A 21,585-nucleotide genomic window follows, 5' to 3' on the forward strand; every position below is an offset into this window, starting at 1 on the left:
AAAATATACAAACAGTTCATGGAGCTCAATATCAAAAAATCAAACAACCCAATTAAAAAATGGGCAGAAGACCTAAATAGACATGTCACCAAAGAAGACATACAGATGGCCAAGAGGCACATGAAAAGATGCTCAACGTCACTAATTATTAGAGAAATGCACATCAAAACTACAATGAGGTATCATCTCACACCAGTCAAGAATGGCCATCATCAAAAAATCTACAAACAATAAATGCTGGAGAGGGTGTGGAGAAAAGGGAACCCTCTTGCAGTGTTGGTGGGAATGTAAATTGATACATCCACTGTGGAGAACAGTATGGAGGTTCCTTCAAAAACTAAAAATAGAACTACCATATGACCCAGCAATCCCACTACTGGGCATATACCCTGAGAAAACCATAATTCAAAATTCAAAAGGACATATGTACCCCAATGTTCATTGTAGCACTATTTACAATAGCCAGGACATGGAAACAACCTAAGTGTCCATCAGCATATGAATGGATAAAGAAGATGTGGTACATATATACAATGGAATATTACTTAGCCATAAAAAGGAACGAAATTGGGTCATTTGTAGAGATGTGGATGGACCTACAGTCTGTCATACAGAGCAAAGTAAGACAGAAAGAGAAAAACAAATATTGTATATTAACGCATATATGTGGAATCTAGAAAAATGGTACAGATGAACCTATTTGCAGGGCAGAAATAGAGACACAGATGTAGAGAACGGACATGTGGACACAGGGTGGGAAGGGGAGGGTGGGACAAATTGGGAGATTAGGATTGACATATATACACTACCATATGTAAAACTGATAGCTAGCAGGAACATGCTATAAGGCACAGGAAGCTCAGCTTGGTGCTCTGTGACAATCTAGATGGGTGGGATGGGGGAGGGAGGGGAGGCCTAAGAAGGAGAGGATATAGGTATACATATAGCTGATTCACCTCATTGTACAGCAGAAACTAAAACAACATTGTAAAGCAATTATACTCCAATAAAAAAATAATAAAATAAATTTTTTAAAAATAAAAATAAAACACACCACGCACAGCCTCTCTGACAGTCCTCGTGCACGCCTGCCACTTGGAAGGAACCCTGCAGAGAGCCCCACACCGACAGGGCTGTGTGCTGCCAGGGAGCAGCTGCTCTGAGCTCCACCATGCTTCCCTCTAACGCCATGTGATTTGTTCGTACATCTTTAAATGAATTACATCAACACATCAGTTTTTCTTCCTTGGGAGGATTCTCTTATTGATAGTAACTTCATCAAACCCCTGAGCCGCTTTGATCAGTTCATTTCCTCGTAAATAGAAAGCACCAGTGATTTATCTCAAACAGTGAAATGTTCACAGCTCACATTTACACCACGTGTGAAAGGTTACGTCTGACGTCACACACAGCAGCCCCTCGGCTACAGACTTGAGACCGCTTGTATGGCTGTGCCTCCTTCCCAGAGCCTACGTGCACTGCGGGACTTCACGTCTCCGTATGGAGCTCTAAACTGTTTCTATTCAGTTGGACTCGTCCCTCTTTCTAACGAATGTAAGAGAGACAAGCGTATTGGAAGATTCCAGGAGGGACCCTTCCAGAAAAGAGTTTCCTTGAGTCCAGGGACCATGCTGCACTTATCTGTATGTTCCCTGTGCCCGGCACAGGGCTTGGCCCTGAGCAAGCACACTGAATGTCTGTTGTACAGCAGGATGGATGGATGGATAGATGTGAACAGATGGGTAAATGCGTGGGTGGGAAGATGAGCGGAGAGATGGAGGGAGAGAGCAAGAGAGGGACAGGGAAATGGATGGGTGGGAGGATGGATGGATGGATGGACACATGGGTGAGTAAATAAGTAACAGAGGTCCCACCCCATGTACCCTTTAACCACTCAGGGAAGCAGCAAGTATCTTGCCAGCGCTCGGCAGCAGTCGTCTTCTTCCCACCCCCAGCCTCCAGGACGGACTTCACTATATCCCTAAAAGGTTGAAACTGTCCTTCCACCCACCTCTCCAGGGCCTAGCAGCAGAGGAACAGAAGGAAGGTGTCACCCCTCACTCCTGAGGAAGCTCAGGGAGGCCCAGCGAGTGACCAGTGCTTAGAGGCCACGTGGGAAGGAGGGGACACCTGAGCTGAAACCAGATGTGTAAGCAGGAACGAGCCTGACGTGTGTGTGTGTGTGTGTGTGTGTGTGTGTGTGTGTGTGCATGCAGGAGGGAGTGGGGAGGGAGGGGAAGGCACAGACCCCCAGCAGACCCTAAGTGAGACTCTGGTGTGTCTGAGGATGGGGAGGCCCAGGCAGCCAGGAAACAGAAGACAGGGCGGGCGAGCCCAGAGGCGGGTGCGGCGTCAGCAGGGCCCTCTATGACAGGCCCCTCTGTGACAGGCCCTGGGTGCTGCAAAGACAGTGTCGAGCCACAGAGGGGGTGGGGTGTCCTTGGTGATACAATCAGGTTTGCATTCCCCAGAAGTCAAGGCGGCACTTGGGTTGCCCGCCCCAAGACGACCTGACCAGCGTTCCCTGGAAAGAATCCTACTGACCCTGGGAGAGCCCATGCTGACTGCAGAGAAAGCCCATCCCGCTCTCAGGAGACAGGCTCTGAGACCTCGTGAAGCTGCCTGGACTGTGCCTTACCCTGTGAACAGGCAGCAGCTCTGGCCACGGCCAGCCTCGCCTGTCCTCACTGAGGTCCGGGGGCAGGAACCCTGACGGCGGCTGGGCACGTGCCGGAGCAGGGCTGTGTAGGTATGTAGAAAGGGGGGCTGCTGTCACGTGCGGGCCAGGCTGTCACCTTTACAGTCACCTTCATTAGCACAAGCCTGTCCGCTGAAGGCACCAATACTATAGAAGGGCCATCAGCCCGAAGTCCCCTCCGGCGGTTCCCTTGGGAAGTAGGTGCTGCTATGATCCTGGCGCCCGCCTGGGGCCCGCTCTGAGCGCCTCCTGCACCAGCCAGACGTGCGCCAGAGGCCTGGGTGTGCACCAGGCAGCCTGGCCCTGCCCTCAGGGAGCTTCCGACGTGGCTGAAGCTTCTCCAGAAAGAAACGTGTCTCCTTGGAAACCCCTCTGGTGTCTGGGGTCTTGCAGTTACAGCAGGGCTGTCGTGGGCAAACCCCAGAGGGACTTCTGCAGTGTGGACGGGGCAGCCCTGAGCTTTCTTGTGCTGAAGAAAGAGGCGTAGTCATGTGGCTCCAGTGCAGTCTTTACAAATTCATCCTGAGCAAGAGAAACCATGTTAGGTTTAACGAATGGGCTTCTGAAATCTGAGCGTGGGAAAATGATTACTTGCCCCTGTACAGCGCTTTCGGATTAAATGAGGGGCTTCTCAGGCTTCCCATCACCTGAGCCCGCACATCAAGCCTGAGGTAGGAAGGTCTGTGTGGTCATTTGCTCCTCAAATGACAGCACGGCAAGGACAGAGGCCAGCTCCCAGCGACAGGAGCATGGAGTGGCAGGTAGCTCTCAAACCCATGTCCGCTGGAGCCTAGGCAAGCCTCTCAGTGGACTCAGCTCAGCCTCTGCGAGTTAAGGGTTAGGAGCTGGGACGCATGTGCTTCCGCCACGACCCTGGGGGCAGCCCGGCATCCACCGCCATGCTCTTGGCTTCCTTCCCCTCCTGCTCAGCCCAGCATGCTCTCCCAAGCCACCCAGCTGCTTCTGTCACTGCGCAATCTCGATCATTCTTCTCCAGTTCTTCTCCACTGATCCTCTCCTGAAACCAGAAAAGAATCAACGTAGCATCCCAATTAACGCTGGCCTGGCTGCGCCCCCCACTGCGAGCTCAGAGTCAGAGCAGGCGAGCCAGGTTCACACACCAGGCCAGCCACGGGGACACCGTGTTCTGTACATAAGATGCTCTGAGCACAGACTTACTGATGGGAATATATGTTTAGTGGTGGGACATTAAGTCCTGGCCCGGGGAGATCCAAGAGAGAACAAGGCAAGGAGGCACTACTACAAAAGTGGGGAAGCACAGACTTCCCCAGACACACGCCCGCAGGCATCAGGTCACACTGGACACCTCCTGCTTCCTCTAACGGCCTTCAAGGTTTAAAAGGAGAGTCAGAGATCAGCACAGAGGCAAAGCACACACTCGGTTCAGTAGCCTGACAGCCCATCTTTCCACTGTGACCCAAGGAACAGGAAGGCCCTCCTCTGCCAGATGGCTAGAACTGATGTCAGACACCAGTCAGCTTTTCTAAGATAATCCAGCACTTTCTGCGATGTTTTATGCCTTTGATGTTGAGTCTTCTATCCCAGAACCATCTGTTTTCCAAGATAAGCAGCACTCCCCACAAAATGCATTTGTACGTTTTGGAGTTTAATGTCATTATCGATTCTTTAGGGATTCCAGAGCAAAGGCCCTTCCATGCCAGCAAATGGACGTCAGCACAATCACCTTGGGTGGACAAGTGTCTGGCTTGGCCTCAGGAAAATACTCGTGGAATCATATCACTCCAAAATCTTATAACTACTGACGACAACAGGTCAGCAAGAAATATTCAGGAACCATCCTTACCCGTGGTTCTATCTACCATTGCTCTGAACCATCTCATAGCCTAATGCCCTATTCCATTTTCTAGCATCTGGGCTTGAGGGATGGGGAAGGAAAGAAAGATAAATTTGTCCACACATTAGTTCTGCTTGAAAGATACTGGTCCGTCACAGAATCTGAAATTCAGATTTTTCAGTATTTCCTTAACGATGCAAAATTACGGCTCATTCCCATGTGTTCTCTGTTTAGTTTTGGCTTCGTCAGAGCTTGTCTAGCTTAGAGAAGAGGACCGTGAAAAGTCTAATTGCAATGGCCTCTCCTCCCACTGCAGCTCGGAGATTCTGATCATAAATCAACGGCCTGCTGCCCCAGAGGATCCCAGAGCATAGGTATTTAGGAAACTGCACTAGCATGACACAATGACTAGTCCTAGAATGACACACATTTGTCACTGTACCTTGTTGTCTTCTCCATTATGGGATATTCCGGGTCCACTGTCTTGAGAAGTGTGTCCATGAGCAGTCACTTCCTCCTTGGAATTTCCTGGGTGAGCTGCCCTCCCCAAGCAAGAGAGCAGGGTGAGCAAATGGGGTGACTCCCAAGGGACTGGACAGTCAAAAGATTAATAATATAATGGGGACACTTCCAAAAGCATGGATCCCCATGACCCAGTTCTATCCTTTTGACCTTCACCCTGACACCTGCTACATGCCCTCCAAGGACAGGAAAACCTTCCAGGTATTGGGAGAGTGGTTCTATTCAAGCATTTCTGAGCTGGAATTTTGATCTATTCTCCCAACTATTCAGGCATTAAATGCAGTCAGATTTCCCATTCTATTCCTTGGCCCTCCTCTTTGCTCACTGGAATTCTTACTCACAAGAGAGACCATAATCACACATGTTAATTCAGCCTCTCTCCCCCCCCTCCTACCAAATCAGTACTAACTTGGAAGGGGGTGACTTTCTTATCCTACTGTGCACTTCCCCACACCCCAAAATCCATATGTGGAGGTGTGGTGAGGGGTTCAGATCCCTTAGGAAAAAAATATGCAGTTTTCCATTTGAGCTGAAAATACAAATGAAACACATTTTTCGAATAAAGAATAAATGTGTTACTTGTTACCTATGTAAGTAAATGTTTAAAGTTTATTTCCAGACTCTATAAATGAGCAAAGTTTGGTTTGGCAAAATTGAAACATAAGCATCTAAAAATACCAGCCCTCTTTAGCCCTCTCTGATATGAAAGATTTTATATAATACAGTAGTAGCTGCCCATGTACTTTCCTTCACAAAAGCCATAAGCTCATAAATGAGCTCAGACACTTCTCAGCCAGCCTTATTGACTACTGTATCCCAATCACCTGGACACTTCTCATTGCTGAGAAATGCTCCGTTAACAGTAATCAACTGAATGAGTGAGTGAATGAATGAATGAGAGAATGAAGTAGATAATCCATTATCAATTTTCTCCCTTTCCTGATGTGTGAAACTTTGTTTTTATGTGTTATGGATGGAAGTATGTTAATAGCTATCAAACTTTCCCTTGTACTTTATTCCTAAGCAATGAAGGTTCAATACTTTTTTTAAATTAATGATAATTTGGACTCACAAGGATGAGAATCTGAGAAGCAGCCACACAGGTAGGTCAAAGGCAGATGCCTATGCGTTACCATCTGATGCTGCAGGAGATAACAGTGGCCACTAGAGGGAGCAACACAACCTTTCAAAGAGCAGCATTAGACCAAAATGCCCATCCAGCACGGTGGTTCTGTTCTCTGCCCTTCCCAGCCTGGCTCACCCCCATATGCCTGCTCTTGCTACTTGTCTGTGTAATGCCCGACTCTCCAGAACAAGCTGAAACAAGTTAGAGCTGCAGTCTGCTAAGCATCAGGCTTTTAGAAAAATGACCCCACTTCCTCAGCTCAAATATTTCACATCTCTTTATGTACATTCCCTCTAGCTTTAAAAATTAAACACAAACAGAAGAAAAGTATTTTCCCTGTGGATGACCGTTGAATCTATTAAAAATTCACCTGGAAAGAAAGCAAAAATATAACCTAAAAATGAAAAAAAAATTCTTTTTTAATCTGTGTGCAATTACTTCCTGCCTCCAGCAAATTTTCCGTTAAAAAAAAAAAAATTCAACTGTTGACATATTCAATTTCATCCCCCCGCAGTAAAGAAACTTAGGCATGTGCAAGCTAATGGGGAAGTCACATAGGACAGAATTCTGATCCTATTGGTCAAGTTTCAAAGGCTTCCTATGTAACTGAGCATAGGAAGAAAAAAGTTTCCCACAAACTCCTTCTCTCAAAAAGTCTGAATAACCCTGTAAATATTTTCAGGGCCTTTATAAGCCACAGATGTTATCAACAGTCAGGACCGTGCAAACTAAAATCCCCAGTCCACAAATGACACTGCTTCAAAACAGATTTTAAAACATTTGAAAGGAGAAGTTAATTTCCCGTTGGAATGTTGTGGAATGTTGTAATATGTCCACACCTTAGTTAGAATGTGAAAAGCAACGGGCCCCACCGGGCTTCTGGCTTATAGTTCTATTTCTGTGGCCCATGAAATTGTAGGAAACCTCCTAAATAATAGTCAGAAATAACGGGACAAAAGATAGAATTTGAAAAACAGAACAATTCAAGAAAGCAACTCTAAGAATAACTGACTGATTAAAACTAAAATTAAACTAAGTGGCCTCGTGACATTTCCAGGGAAGAGAAGATTCTAGAATCTGCATTGTTTGGTGATGGGTGGGAAAACCCAGTGGGCTAACATTTGCTGATGTCCGTGAGGAGAGAAACAGACGAAAACAGAGAAACTGCAGAGCATCTGGGCTAATCTGTGATCGCATCTGTGGCCCCCACTCGCCGGCCTGGAAAAAACCTGAGTGTCAGCGCCGACTGACAAAATTGTTACAAAATGAAGCTGGTTGGCGGAAAACCTTCAGGAGTGAATTAAAATCCTGACTGCTGGCCCTGGGGGGAGACAGGAGGTGTGGGTGAAACTGGGAACTAGCCATGATTTACACAGGGAGTGAAAAGACCACAACTTAGAATTTTTCAAAAAATTATAGTTTCGGTAATCTAATTATATCCCTAATTATAATGATGACCCTTCTTCCTTCAAGGGACTCAAGCATGCTTCTGGAACCTTCTCTGTGAAAGTCCCCTCATTTGCCGTTTTAAGGAGAGAGTTGGTGCATCTCAGAGTGAGTTAAAGTGACAGGGCTGGCATCTGAATTCTAGCTCATTTCCTCTGACCAGACCACACCAACTCTCTCAGCTCTTGAAATAACCCCCAGTGGAATACTCCTCAGAGGAAGCCATCTCCCCAATTATGCAAAAAAGTCCTTCCCTGCAAACCCCCTCCAGCCTGTGCAGTTTCCACATGATTTCCACATTCTGATGGGCAAGCCATTTTTTTTTCCATTTCCAGCCAAGGAAGTGCAACGTCCAAGCCACAAAGGCCGGGAGGCATGGGGGCTGCAGGCTCCTTTGTGAAGCCCAAAGACAAACCCACACGGCTGGTCGGCCAAGGGCCTGGGACCCTGGCTGGCTTCCCATCATTTCCGACTTTCTATGCCACAGGGCAAGTCACTTAACTGCCTCATTAGGATCACAGTCACAGCCCTGCCACAGCCTCCTTCCCAGGCGCCCGGTCACCCCATTAATATCTGTAAAGACCCATTAAGCCTCCTAGCTGAAAGGCACCAGAGGAGCAAAACCTATCACCATCATCATCAATAAACTCTCAGGCACTCTCCCCTGTCGCCACCTCAGGGGAATCAGTCACCCATGGGAAGATAAAGCCTGGCACCTCAGCCTGCCCATCCATCCCCTAATGAGCTACCTGCAGCCTCGGAAGTGGCACTCGACCCTGAAGGGAGCTCAGCCATGCTTTCATCGTGGCCGGTGAATTTAAAGAGATGCTCCCTCGCCCCCATCCCCCCTGCAGCCCTGCCCCCGGCTGCACCTCCAGCTATAGCTGAGGCCAGGCCTCAGTGGGCCGTCCTCCCCTACCTGGGAGAGGTGGAAGGAACGTGGACAGAAAGCAGCCTGGAGACCTAAAGACAATGTGTGTCTGCCACCCTGCTCGCCCCTCCGGCCCTCAGACCCACCACCTGGGCACAGACCCCATCCATCAAAAACCCGCCACAAACACGCTGAAGACGGCCTGTGTGTCTGTAACAGGGCTGCCCACACAACCAAAAGCTCACCCGTCGGGCTTATCCTGCGCTGCCGTCAAACACATCAAACAGGACAAGAAGGACAAGGCAGGCCCTCGCAGACACAGAACAGGGGGCGCTGCCTCACACCCACGTGAACCCTCCCCGGAGCAGAACGGACAGAGCTCGCTCTTCCAGCAAACCCTCGTGGGTCTTAGAAGTTTTACCAGATGCACACATTGCCTACGGGAAACAATGCTTTCCAGGGACCTTCTGCTAGACAGAGGCAATTAACCCTCTCGCATGTTTCAATGATCCTCTCCGACTGGAAACAGGGAACCCTTAGTCCCAGGGAGTCTCTGATTTGGCTAAAGTGGGGGAGATCTATTTGAGCAAGAGGGTCTGGAAGGTATGGTTCGTTCAGGATGGGAGGTGGAGGAAGGCCAGGATGCCACTGCCCGGGTTTCACTCCCTCCTCTATTCCTGCAACAGCAACAAACAGAACGTCTGCGCAGCCTGACTCGATCCGCACCAGTGAATCTGTGCTTCCGTTACCGACACTGGAAATAACCAGACCAAAGGGCATGCTTTCACCCCGACTCACAATCTGGACGCCTTGCCTGTTGAAGCTGAACCTTCAGCCAGATGTTGACTCGCTGGCCCCAGGCTCCTGGGGGCTCCGCCTCCCACAGGCGCCCCCGCTCCTCTGGATGCGCCGCCAGGAACTTCCTACAGACTGAGGGGAAGTTGCACACAGGAGTCAGGGAGGCCCACGCAGCCCTGGTGCACACACGCCGGCCCTCATCTGCGTCCCCAGGCACGGCCACTTCCGTCCTTCCTGCAGCCTGGCCCGGCCCACCCCCAGCTCTCTGCTCTGCCACGGCTCCACGCCAACCCCCCCGCCCGCCATCCTCCTCACCCGCCTCCCACTTTCATCCATCCCATTTAGCCTGCTCAGGCGGCCACAACAAAACACCACACACCCAGGGCCTTAAACAACAGACATTTATTGTCTCGCAGCTCTGGAGGCTGGAAGTCTGAGATCAAGGTGTTGGCAGGCTTGCCTTCTCCTGAGACCTCTCTCCTTGGCTTGGAGATGGCACCTTCTTACTGTGTCTTCACACCGTCTTCCTTCCGCACCCTTCTGTGTCCTAGTCTCCTCTTCTTACTGGGACCTCCTCTTACCAGTCCTATTGGATCAGGGCCCACCCTTATGACCTCATCTAACCTCAGTTACCTCCTTATAGACCCCATCTCCACGTACAGTCACCTTGGGGGTTAGAATTTGGGGGGGACCCAATTCAGCCCATAACGGCACCCCACCCGGTCCTCTCCACAGGCACTGTCCTTCCTCTTTCTGAGCCTCCACAGCCCTCTTCTCCCAGGGGGCCTTCCAGCTCATCCACAGACGCCTTGACTCCAGAACCCCCTCAAGGTTGTAGACTTTTACGCCACGTTCACAGGGTGAGCATTTCCACGTGGCAGGGCCCCGAATCCAGCCGAATGGGAAGCAGCTCCTGGTCCTGCAGGTGCTGGGGGCTCCATCAGGCCCAGGGCAAGAGCACAGATGGAAACCCACAGAGCATGACGCTAAGTACTCAAAAGGTGTAAGCCAAGCTAGCCGAGTGCTAGATAGAATGTTCTGCTCTCCTGTCTTGACAAATATAACTTCTTAACAGCAGGAAAAGCCAGTTTCAAATTTAGAATTCTTAGACTCCTTGGAGTTTTGCACCTGAATGTGGCAATGCCAAGAGCGCTGGCCCCCAGCTGGCAGCCCACCCCTTCCTCCCACCCCAGCTCCCAGCACGTGGCAAGGGGCCTGTGCATACAAATGTACACACCACGCCCACACTCCACCTACATCCCACCAGCAGCTGTCCCAGGGCCTAAGGATGTGCAAATTGGTGGCGTCCTCTGCTCTTAAGGGCACAGATCCAGGATGGAGTCCACTTGGGCCCTTGGCAGCCCCTGACAGGAATCCTGGGGTTCTGGTAGCCTGAGCTGGTTTAGGAGTGGCCTGCGCCTAGGCGAGAACGTCCTCTTGGGCCCACAGATTCCTCATCCCGTGGAGAGAGGTGCAGCTTCAAGAGGGTTCTAAAGCGTGGGGCCCTGGGTAGGAGGCCCTCTGGGCCATTCCAAGGGCAGGACTGTACCGGATAAAAGGCGGTCAGTGAAGCGTGAAGCAGCCACACCCGGCCCGGCCTTGAGCCTCCAGCTGCTGCTTTGTCCTGCTTTGTCCACACTCTGCCTGCTCACCCATGAGCCCAGGCACAATCAGGGTGACGTAGAAGCTCAAGGCCCCAGCACCCTTGGCTGGGCAACTGAGACCCCAAGTGTGATTCAGAACAGTACCTTCAGATCTCCTTTCTCTACCAGGTGGAGATACAGGCCCCTGCAAGGGTCTCTGCAGTGCTGGCCTGGGGGTGGTCCCCGCCCTTTGGAGCCTGCTCCTGCCCAGGGGAGACCGAGGTGGCTGCCCTGGGGGCCAACACGCTCAATCAAAGTCTCAGAGCTGAAATGAGAATGAGGGGAGGGACAGACAGCACGTGGGCATGGACAGAGAACCAGTGCCGGAGTTCCAGAACTTTCCAACACCTCCAAGTGAGCAAACCAGTGCAGCAAGCCTCCAGTATTCTTTGCACAAATTCAGGATCTTCAGAGTTTTGTGAGAGATGGAGAGTTTGAAAATACAAAGAAATGACCAAACCCACTTGAGGAAAATATGTTTTCGCCTGGTTTTCTTATGACTTCCGAGCAACAGAAGTTTCCTTGCCTTTCGCAGCTTTTCTCTCCTAACTGTTGTTCTCACACCATAAGGACACTGGAAACTCAATAGTAAGGGTCCAGAAGTATCTGTACGACAAGAAGTGAGGCAGGGCCCAGTGTGGGGTGGGTGTGCTTCATGGGGGACCAGTGGATCCTGGGAGATGCTCCCCAGTATCTCCCACCCTTGCTGATTTGGAGTGAAACATTTAACATCAGGGCTTTCTGAATTTCCCTCTGGCAAATACATATTAAGATTTCTTTTCCAGAAACCTGGAGAAGGATTGTGGTAAGTTCATGTTATATGTCAACTGAGTGGGCCAGGGGTATCCAGACATTTCGTCAAACATTATTCTGGGTGTGTCTGTGAGGGTGTTTTTGGATGAGAATTCACATTTTTTTTTTTTTTATGGCTGTGTTGGGTCTTCGTTGCTGCGCGCGGGCTTTCTCTAGTTGTGGCGAGTGGGGCTACTCTTCGTTGCGGTGTGCAGCTTCTCATTGTGGTGGCTTCTCTTTGTTGCAAGAGCATGGTCTCCAGGCGTGCAGGCTCAGTAGTTGTGGCATGTGGGCCTCAGTAGTTGTGGCTCACCGGGCTCTAGAGCGTAGGCTCTAGTGTTGTGGCACACGGGCTTAATTGCTCTGCAGCATGTGGGATCTTCCCAGACCAGGGGTTGAACCCGTTGTCCCTGCAATTGGCAGGTGGATTCTTAACCACTGCGCACCAGGGAAGTTCTGGGATTCACATCTGAATCCATAGACAGAATAAAGCAGATTGCCCTCCCCATCATGGGTGGACCTCAGCCAGTCAGTTGAGGGCCTGACTACAAACAAAAAGTCTGACCCTCCCACAAGTGAGAGGAACTCCTCCTGCCTGACTGACTGAGCTGGGACATTGGTCTTTTCCATTCTTTGGACTTGAACTGAAACACTGGCTTTTCTTGGGTCCCAAGCCTGTTGACATTTGGACTGAAAACACACCATCAGTCCTCCTGAGCCTCCAGCTTGCTGACTGTAGATCTTAGGATATCTCAATCTCCACGTTGTCTGAGCCAATTCCTTATAATAAATCTCTTCTCTCTCTTCCCTCTCTCTCTCTCCTCCCTCCCTCCCTCCCCCCTCCCTCCCTCTCTCTCTCTCCCTCCCTCCCTCTCTCTCTCTCCCTCCCTCCCTCCCTCTCCCTCCCTCTCTCTTTCTCTCTCCCTCTCTCTCTCTCTCTCTCTCTCTCTCTCTCTCTCTATATATATATATATATATATATATATCCTACCGGTTCTGTTTCTCTGGAGAACCCTGACTAATACACGGACTCGGTAGGACAAGAGCAGATGGGGGGAGCCATCTTCTGCAGTAAGAGTTAGACAGGTGCCCAGGGCTCAGTGCATTTGGAGCTTTGCCTTCCCTCAGCTCCTGGTCCCCCTGGGCCTCCAGTTGGAAAGGTAAAGTGATGACTACCATCTTCCCGTGCAAGAGCAAAGGCCCTCTGAGGCCCAGCAACAACCAGCAGCACAGTGGGTTCCCTGGGATTCTGCTTCTCTCGACGCTGGTGTTTGATTTGGTTCTTATTATTTCTAAATCCATTCTTTCTCAGGGACTGGGAAAGGTTCGCCCTTGTGATCAAGCTTAAAGTCTCAGTGCTGAAGCCAACAGGAGATTTCTCAGAGGAAAGAGAAAACTCACAGGTGTGTCATGGTGCCAGTGGCTCTGAGGGACCTCCCGCCCCAGAATCATCTGGAACCCACATGAGTTTACCCATCCCCGTTACCCAAGCGCTCCTCCCGATGCAGTGATTACCTTGGTACATGGCAGGGGAGATGGGCCAGCTGATGCCCAGGGCCTCGTCCTCTTGGAACGTCTGGCAGAAGTCCCTCAGCATGGCCAGGCCCAGGCCCTGGCGGCGATGGTTCCTCCGGACAAACACAGTGTCTAAGACAGGCAGCAGGTAGCACACACCCGTGCCATCACCGCACAGGCTGCCTGAGGGGAAAGCAAGAGACACGTGCTGTCCCCTGGGCTGGTCTAGCCTGCCAGGACCCGGCGGGACTCCCACTTGCCAGGTCACTGGTACCACCTGGAAGCAGTGCAACCTCACAAACTAAACCACTGAAGACCAAACAGCAGATAACCCTAAACCACCAGCTCTCCAGCTTACTGGGCAGCCCACACATTGTCAATTGCCGTGAGCAAGGCCACTAGGCTATTGCCCTGAAATGAAATGCAAACCCAGGTGACTGAGCAGAGCGAGGCCGTCGTGCACCCAGATTCCTCACACCCCTCCCTCACTGTGCACAGTTCAGAGACCCCCAAAGCCAAGGAGGAGCATCTGGGCAACGTCAAAGTTCTCCCTGATGTGGGCTGGGAGACCCAGCCAACGCATCTCCACAGCATGGACTTGTTCAGAGTTCACCATGGCCAATTATGGCAAAGTACACTCGACCCAAACAGACTAAGTCCTGTTTCCCATAGAACATCAATGACCCTGCTATTGCAGAGCAAGAGAGGCTACAGCTGGCAACCTCCTCCCACTTTTCTACCCTGAATTTAACTTTACTGCAACCAGCACTAACACCAGCAAAGTTGCTGTTTCTGCAACAGGAACCTACCCTTGCAGTCAGTCACCTCTGTTGTCACCCTAGCTAGAAATGCCACACACACCCAACTATATCACCTTCCTCACTTCCCAGCTGCACAGTTGCCTGTGCTCTAGATGCACTGGAATCTAGGAAAAGAAATATGTCACGTAGTCAGTTCCTGTTGGAAGAGGTGGTATTTGTGCCTGCAAAGATTCAAAGGTGAGTAATTTCCCAAACAAACAAAAAAACGATTCTGAGTCTAATTAGCCAGGTTGAATTCAGAGCTACATGCTACTGTAGTGAACTGTTTGAAAAATGGCCACAATTATTCCCCTTCCTATATCCACACACCTTTGCATGTGATTTTGAAGGTCCTCCCATCAAGACATGGAGTCTATTTCCTCTCCCCTTCAATCTTGCTGGCCTGGTGACTCACTTTGAGCAACAGAGTGAAGCTGGCAAGAGCACACCCATTCCGAGCCTAGGCCTCTCGGGGTCCAGGGCCCCTCCATTCTTTCACAGATCCCTATCACTCACCACAAGAACAAACCCAGGCTAGCCTGCCACCAGGAGAGAAACATGGCCCAGGCACCCTCGTGGTCCCAGCCAACATCTAGCTGGTCTTAAGAAACAGGTGGGCAGGTGACCACAGACACATAGGCCAGCCCCGCCTAGGGCAGAAAACCACCCAGCTGAGCCTCACCAAAATCACCAACCAAAAGAATGGTGAGCTAAATAAATAGTTGGTTTTGTGCCCAATATGAATGAATAAATAAATAATCTGTGACCAACGAGCAACCCCAATTCACTTGAGATGGCAATTGTAAAGAATTTGGACTTTACCCTCAATGTGCCTGAAATGGCAGCACCAACTGGGTTGGAATTATATAACTTCCAATTTTATAGACAACAAGAACAATGGTCCCCAAACAGTGAAGTCCTTCAAAGCTAAGAATGTTTAAAATTAAATAAAGATACAATTCCACTCACAACAGCATTAAAAAGTAAATACTCAGGAATATATTTAACAAAAGAAGCATAAGCCTTAAATACTGAAAAGCACAAAACATTGTTGAGGGAAATTAAAGAAGATCTAAATAAATGAAGAGAAATTCCATGCTCATGGATTGGATCAGGGTCCCCAACCTCCAAGCCACAGACCAGTACCGGTCCGTGGCCTGTTAGGAACCAGGCCACACAGCAGGAGGTGAGCAGTGGGCAAGCGAGCGAAGCTTCATCTGTATTTACAGCCGCTCCCCATCACTCGTATTACCGCCGGAGCTCCACCTCCTGTCAGATCAGTGGCGGCAATTAGATTCTCATAGGAGCACGAACCCTCCTGTGAACTGTGCATGCGAGGGATCTAGGTTGCACGCTCCTTATGAGAATCTAATGCCTGATGATCTGAGGTGGAGCTGAGGCAGTGATGCTAGCACTGGGGAGCGGCTGCAAATACAGATTATCATTAGCAGAGAGGTTTGACTGCACAGAGACCATAATAAATCAACTGCTTTCAGAATCATATCAAAACCCTATCAACGAGTGGCAAGTGACAATTAAGCTGCATCTTACAGAATAGACTGGACATAAGCAACACACTTCAGGTGTCACTGTCTCCCATCACCCCCAGATGGGACCATCTAGTTGCAGGAAAACAAGCTCAGGGCTCCCACTGATTCTGCATTATGGTGAGTTGTATAATTATTTCATTATATATTAAAATGTAATAATAATAGAAATAAAGTGCACAATAAATGTAATGTGCTTGAATCATCCCAAAACCATACCCCACCCTCCGGTCCATGGAAAAACTGTCTTCCACGAAACCAGTCCCTGGTGCCAAAAAGGTTGGGGACTGCTGGATTGGATGACTCAATACTGTTAAGTTGCCAATTCTTCCCAAACTGACCTGTAAGTTTAACACCAGTCCTATCAAAATCCCAGCAGGCTCTTTTGTGGAAACTGACAAGCTGAGAGTAAAATTCATGTGAAATGCAAAGTCTCTAGGATAAACAAAACAGAAAAAAAAAAAAGAAGAAGAAGAACAAAGTTGGAGGTTTTATATTAACCAATTTCAAAGCTTCTTATAAAATCAAGGTAATCAAACAGTGTGATAATGGTGCAACGGTGGGCATATAGATCAATGGAGCAGAAGTGAGAGTCCAGAAGTAAACTCTTACACTCCGAATTTCTACAAAATGCCATGGTAACTCAGTGGGGGAAAAGACAAACTTTTCAACAAACTGTGGTGGAATGATTGGACATCCATAAGCCAAAAATTAATTAATTAATTAAAAATGAACAAATTAATGAATGAAGCTGCAACAGAACAGAGCCCAGAATGAGACCCACACAAACACAGTCAACTGATCTCTGACAAAGGAGCAAAGCAAAGTGAATAGAGGAAGGACAGTCTTTTCAACAAGCGATGCTGGGACAGTTGGACGTCCACATGCAAAACCATGAATCTAGACACAGACCTTAAACCCTTCACAAAATGTAGCTCAAAATGGATCACAGACACAAATGTACAATGCAAAACTAGAGAACTAGAAGATAACATAGGAGAAAATCTAGATGACCTTGGGTTTGGCAATAAACTTGTACATACAGCATCAAAGGCATGATGCATGAAAGAAAAAATTGACAGTTGAATTTCATTAAAATCAAATTTTTTCTGCTCTGTAAAGGACACTGTCAAGAGAATGAGAAGCCACAAACTGGGGGAAAAAATATCTTCAAAAGACATATCTGATAAAGAACCATTATCCAAAATATACAAAGAGCTCATAAAGCTCAACAACAAAAAAACAAACAACTTGATTAAAAAGTGGGCCAAAGACCTTAATAGACACCTCACCAAAGAAGCTGTACAGATGGCAAGTAACATATGAGAAGATGTGCCACATCATATATCATCAGGGAAATAAAAATTTAAAAACAGTGAGATACTACCATACACCTATTAGAACGGCCAAAATCCAGAACACTGAAAACACCAAAATGCTGTTGAAGATGTGGAGCAAAAGGAACTCTCCTTCATTGTTGGTGGGACTGCAAAATGGTACAGCCACTCTGGATAACAGCTTGGTGGTTTCTTTTCTTTTTTTTTTCTTTTTTTTAAATTTCTGGCTGCATTGAGTCTTCGTTGCTGCGTGCAGGCTTTCTCTAGTTGTGGCGAGCGGGGGTTACTCTTTGTTGTGGTGCGTGGGGCTTCTCATTGCGGTGGCTCCTCTTGTTGTGGAGCATGGGCTCTAGGCGCACGGGCTTCAGTAGTTGTGGCACACAGGCTAAGAAGTTGTGGCTCACAGGCTCTAGAGAGCAGGCTCAGTAGTTGTGGCACATGGGCTTAGCTGCTCTGCAGCATGTGGGATCTTCCCGGACCAGGGATCGAACTCATGTCCCCTGAATTGGCAGGCGGATTCTTAACCACTGCGCCACCAGGGAACTCCCAGCTTGGTGGTTTCTTACAAAACTAAACCTACTCTTACCATAGGATCCAGCAATTGTGCTCATTTATATTTACCTGAAGGAGTTGAAAACTTATGTCTACTCAAAAACCAGCACACAAATGTTTATAATGCCTATATTCATAATTACCAAAACTTGGAAGCAACCAATATATGCTTCAATGGGAGAGTGGATAAATAAATTATGGTACATCCAGATAATGGAATACTAGTCAGTGCTAAAAGGAAATGAGCTATCGTGCCATAAAAAGATATACAGAAACCTTACAGCATATTACTAAGTAAAAGAAGCCAATCCACAAAGGCTACATAGCATACAATTACAATTATATCTTCTGGAAAAGGCAAAACTATGAAGGCAGTAAAAATATTAGTGGTTGCCAAGGGGTAGGGGAGAGCAAGGGATGAATAGGTGGAACACGGGATTTTTAGGGCAGTGAAGTTACTCTGTATGATGCTACAATGATAGAACATGTCTTTACACATTTATCGAAACCCACAGAACGTACAACACAAAGAATGAACCCTAATGTAAACTATGGACTTTAGTTAATAACAATTCTTATGGATTGAATTGTGTCTCCCCAAACCCCCAGTACCTCAGAATGTGTCTGTATTTGGAGACAGGACCTTTAAGAGGTGATAAACTCAAAATGAGGTCTTTAGATGGGCTCTAATCCAATCCACTTGGTGTCCTTATAAGAAGAGGAAATTTGGACACACAGAGGGACACCAAGAACGCACACACACACAGGAAAACCGTGAGAGGACACACCGAGAAGATGGCCATCACAAGCCAAGACACAGGCCTCGGAAGAAACCAAACTTCCCTACATCTTGACCTTGGACACCCAGCCTCCAGAACTGTGTGAAAATTAATTTCTGTTGTTTAAGCCACCCAATGTGTGGTGCTCTGTTACAGCAGCCCTAGTCGACTAATACATGCATCAATATTGGTTTATAAATTATAATAAATGTACCACACTAATGCAATATGTTAATAACAGAGGAAACTCTGTGTGTGTGGAGGGGGATGAGAACTCTCTGCACTTTCTGCTCAATTTTTCTATAAACCTAAAACTGCTTTAAAAAGTAAAATCTGCTAATTTTTTAATGTATAAGGTATTTTTAAAAATGAAGCTGGACCCTTACTTCACATGATATAAAAAATTAATTCAAGATGTACCTAGACATAAATATAAGAGTTAAAACTGTAAAGCTTTTAGAAGAAAACACAGAAGGAAATCTTCACAACCTTGGGTTAGGCAAAGAGTTCTTAACGTTGACATCAATGGACACAACCAACTGGTAAATCTGACTTCATCAAAATTAACTTGGTACTTCAAAAGACACCACAAAGAAAATAAAAAGACAAGCCACAGACTGTAAGAAAATGTTGCAGATCACATTCCTGATAAAAGACATATCCAGACTATATAAAGAACTCTTATAATTCAACAAAAAGAAAATCAACAACCAATTAAAAATGGACAGATGATCTGAACAGACATTTCTTCAAAGAAGACATACAAATGGTTAATAATCAGTGAAAAGATACTCAACATCATTAGTCATTTAAAAATGCAAATTAAAACCACAATGAAATGCCACTTTTGACCTACTAAATGGCTATAATCAAAAAGACAAGCAAGTGTTGACAAGATGTGGAGAAATTGGAACCCTCATATATTGCTGCTGGGAATACATAATGGTACAGAAACTTTGTCAAATAATATGGCAGTTTCTTAAAAAGTTAAAACATATGCTAACCAAAGACCCACCAGTTCTTCTCCTAGGAACCCACTTAAGAGAAACAAAAACATGTCCATACAAAGACATGTATGCAAGTATTTATACCAGCATTATTCATAATAGCCAAAAACTGGAAACCATACTGGTAAATGCATAAACAAAATGTGGTACAGTCATACCATGGAACATTACTCAGCAATAAAAAGGAATAAAATACTAATATATGCTGTAATTTGGATGAACCTCAAAAACACCAAGCTGAGTGAAAGAAGCCAGACACAGAAGACCACATACTGTATCTTTCCATTTATATGAAACATCCAGGAAAGGCAAATTGATGACAGAGAGCAGAGCAGTCGTTCCCTAGAGCTGAGATGGAAAGAGACTGACACCAAAAAGGCAACTTTTGGGGGTGATGGAAGTATCTAAAATCTGGATTGTGGTGCTGGTTATACAACTCTCTAAATTTGCTTTAAAAAAGTCACTGAATGGTACACTTAAAATTGGCAACTTTTATGGGATGTAAAATTATACTTCAAAAAAACTGATTTGAAAAGATACAATGAATTGTATTAAAGTGTATTAGAAAGATACAATTAAGTAAGGAAAGGGAAAAATAATAACTTTACAGTATAGAAAGGGGGTAGACACCCCCTTGAGTGATCAGGGTGAATATCACCAGTAGTAACGCTGGCATCTTGTACCCCACACCTGATGTGACCACGTGAGGAGAAGCATGCTTCACTGTGCCCCAAACCCATAACCCTGGTCAAATCATGAGACAATATCATACAAACCTAAATTAACGGACATTCCATAAACCTCCTGACCAGTACTCCTTAAAAGTGTCCAGGTCATGAAAGACAAGGAAAACCAAGAAATGGTCCCAAATTGGTAGGGGAGGCTAAGAAGACCAGAAGATTAAAGACAACAAAGACTCCTGATCAGATCCTACAAGAGAAGGACATTGCTGGAAGATCAGCCAATGTTAGTTTCTCAGTTTTGACCATTGTGCCATGGTTATGTAAGATGCTAACATTAGGGCAAGGTGAGTGAAGGGTATAACAGGAGCTCTCTGTCCTATCTTTGCAACTCTTCTGTAAAACTAAAATTATTTCAAAATAAAAATCTGGGGTGGGGCAGAGGAACACTGCACCAGCCCTTCCTAAAGGCTCATCATACCTTCAAGTTGGTCAAATAAAACCCATCTCAATTCACAAAGCCAACAAATTGGCCTCTTAATAAGAATATTAATGAACTGTAATAAGAATATTACAGCCTGATTGTGAATGGGGCTGAGACAGTAAGCTGGTTGCACACAAATGGACTCTCCATTCATAATCAGAACATAAAATCCTAGGAAACCTTCCCACATACAATAGCACAGAACAGTTAGTAAGAACCCTAGCCATGATCTCATCCACTCTACCCATTTTATAGACATGGCAGCTGACAGGGACAAGAAAGGTTAAAAACATAGGACTTGGCTCCTTTTTGTCAGTAACAGCTGCCCAACTGGCTCTCATCAGCTCATGGGGAGTGTTGATACCACAGCAAAGAAATTAAAGGGAAGGAGACAAAAAGGATAGAAATGAATTAAAACGAAAACAAAGATACAACATAAAGTATTTTTTAAAAAATTCAAGAGTTGCTAAAGCCAGAAAGAAGACAATTCATAAAGCACATTAGGAATTAAAATAGACATATCACTATAGATGTGGCAGAAATTTAAAAGGTAAGAGAATACTGTAAATAACTATAGGCCAATAGATTTGAACAGATGAAAAGGACAAATTCCTAAGATAATACAACCCACCAAAACTGACTCACAGAAAAATAGGAAAACTAAACTATCCTATGACCATGGAAATCTGAACGCAGTAGTTTAAATCCCTCCCACACTGAACACACCATGTCAGGTGACTTTAGAGATAAGTTCTGCCAACTTTCCCAGGAAAGCCTTCCAGAGCACAGAAAAAGAGACATTAGTCCCTGACTCAGCCTATGAGCACAGTGTAACATTTTCAGAGAAAAAGATAAAAAGCAGATGAAGATCAGATAATTAAGCAAATAACAGTAGTTCCTGAACATAAGACAAAAAACTTAAACCAATAGTAGCAAACCGAACTCAACAAAGTTACTCCACTGGTAACTGGTTTCTCTGCTCATGCCCCAGGCTGTTCTGGGGGAGATACAAATGATCAATAAGGTATCCAGGGTGAAACTACCACCCCCAGGCATGAACTAACACCACACAGAGGGCTTTTCCATCAACAGCCTGGGAGGACCTGAAGAAGGAACCTCTGTGAGGATAAGACGAAGCCCACCAAAGAGTAAAGGAGGGGGCACCGGCAGGC

At 46.9% G+C, this 21,585-nt stretch overlaps 1 protein-coding gene across 1 annotated transcript in view; it reads right to left on the reverse strand.

Moving 5' to 3' along the window:
* Positions 1–3,099: 3,099 nt before the first annotated feature.
* The window catches only part of FAM169B (family with sequence similarity 169 member B), an 83,213-nt gene continuing 64,727 nt past the window's right edge, over positions 3,100–21,585 (reverse strand). Inside the window, exons 6-9 of the mRNA XM_036841985.1 lie at positions 13,228–13,410; positions 9,278–9,409; positions 4,957–5,051; positions 3,100–3,716 (exon numbers count right to left, since the gene is read on the reverse strand). Coding sequence (XP_036697880.1) covers positions 3,537–3,716; positions 4,957–5,051; positions 9,278–9,409; positions 13,228–13,410 — 590 coding nt within the window. The 3' untranslated portion in view covers positions 3,100–3,536. The remainder of the gene's footprint in view (positions 3,717–4,956; positions 5,052–9,277; positions 9,410–13,227; positions 13,411–21,585) is intronic.

This window comes from Balaenoptera musculus, chromosome 2 (genome assembly GCF_009873245.2).
Source record: "Balaenoptera musculus isolate JJ_BM4_2016_0621 chromosome 2, mBalMus1.pri.v3, whole genome shotgun sequence".
NCBI classification, from domain to species: Eukaryota; Metazoa; Chordata; class Mammalia; order Artiodactyla; family Balaenopteridae; genus Balaenoptera; species Balaenoptera musculus.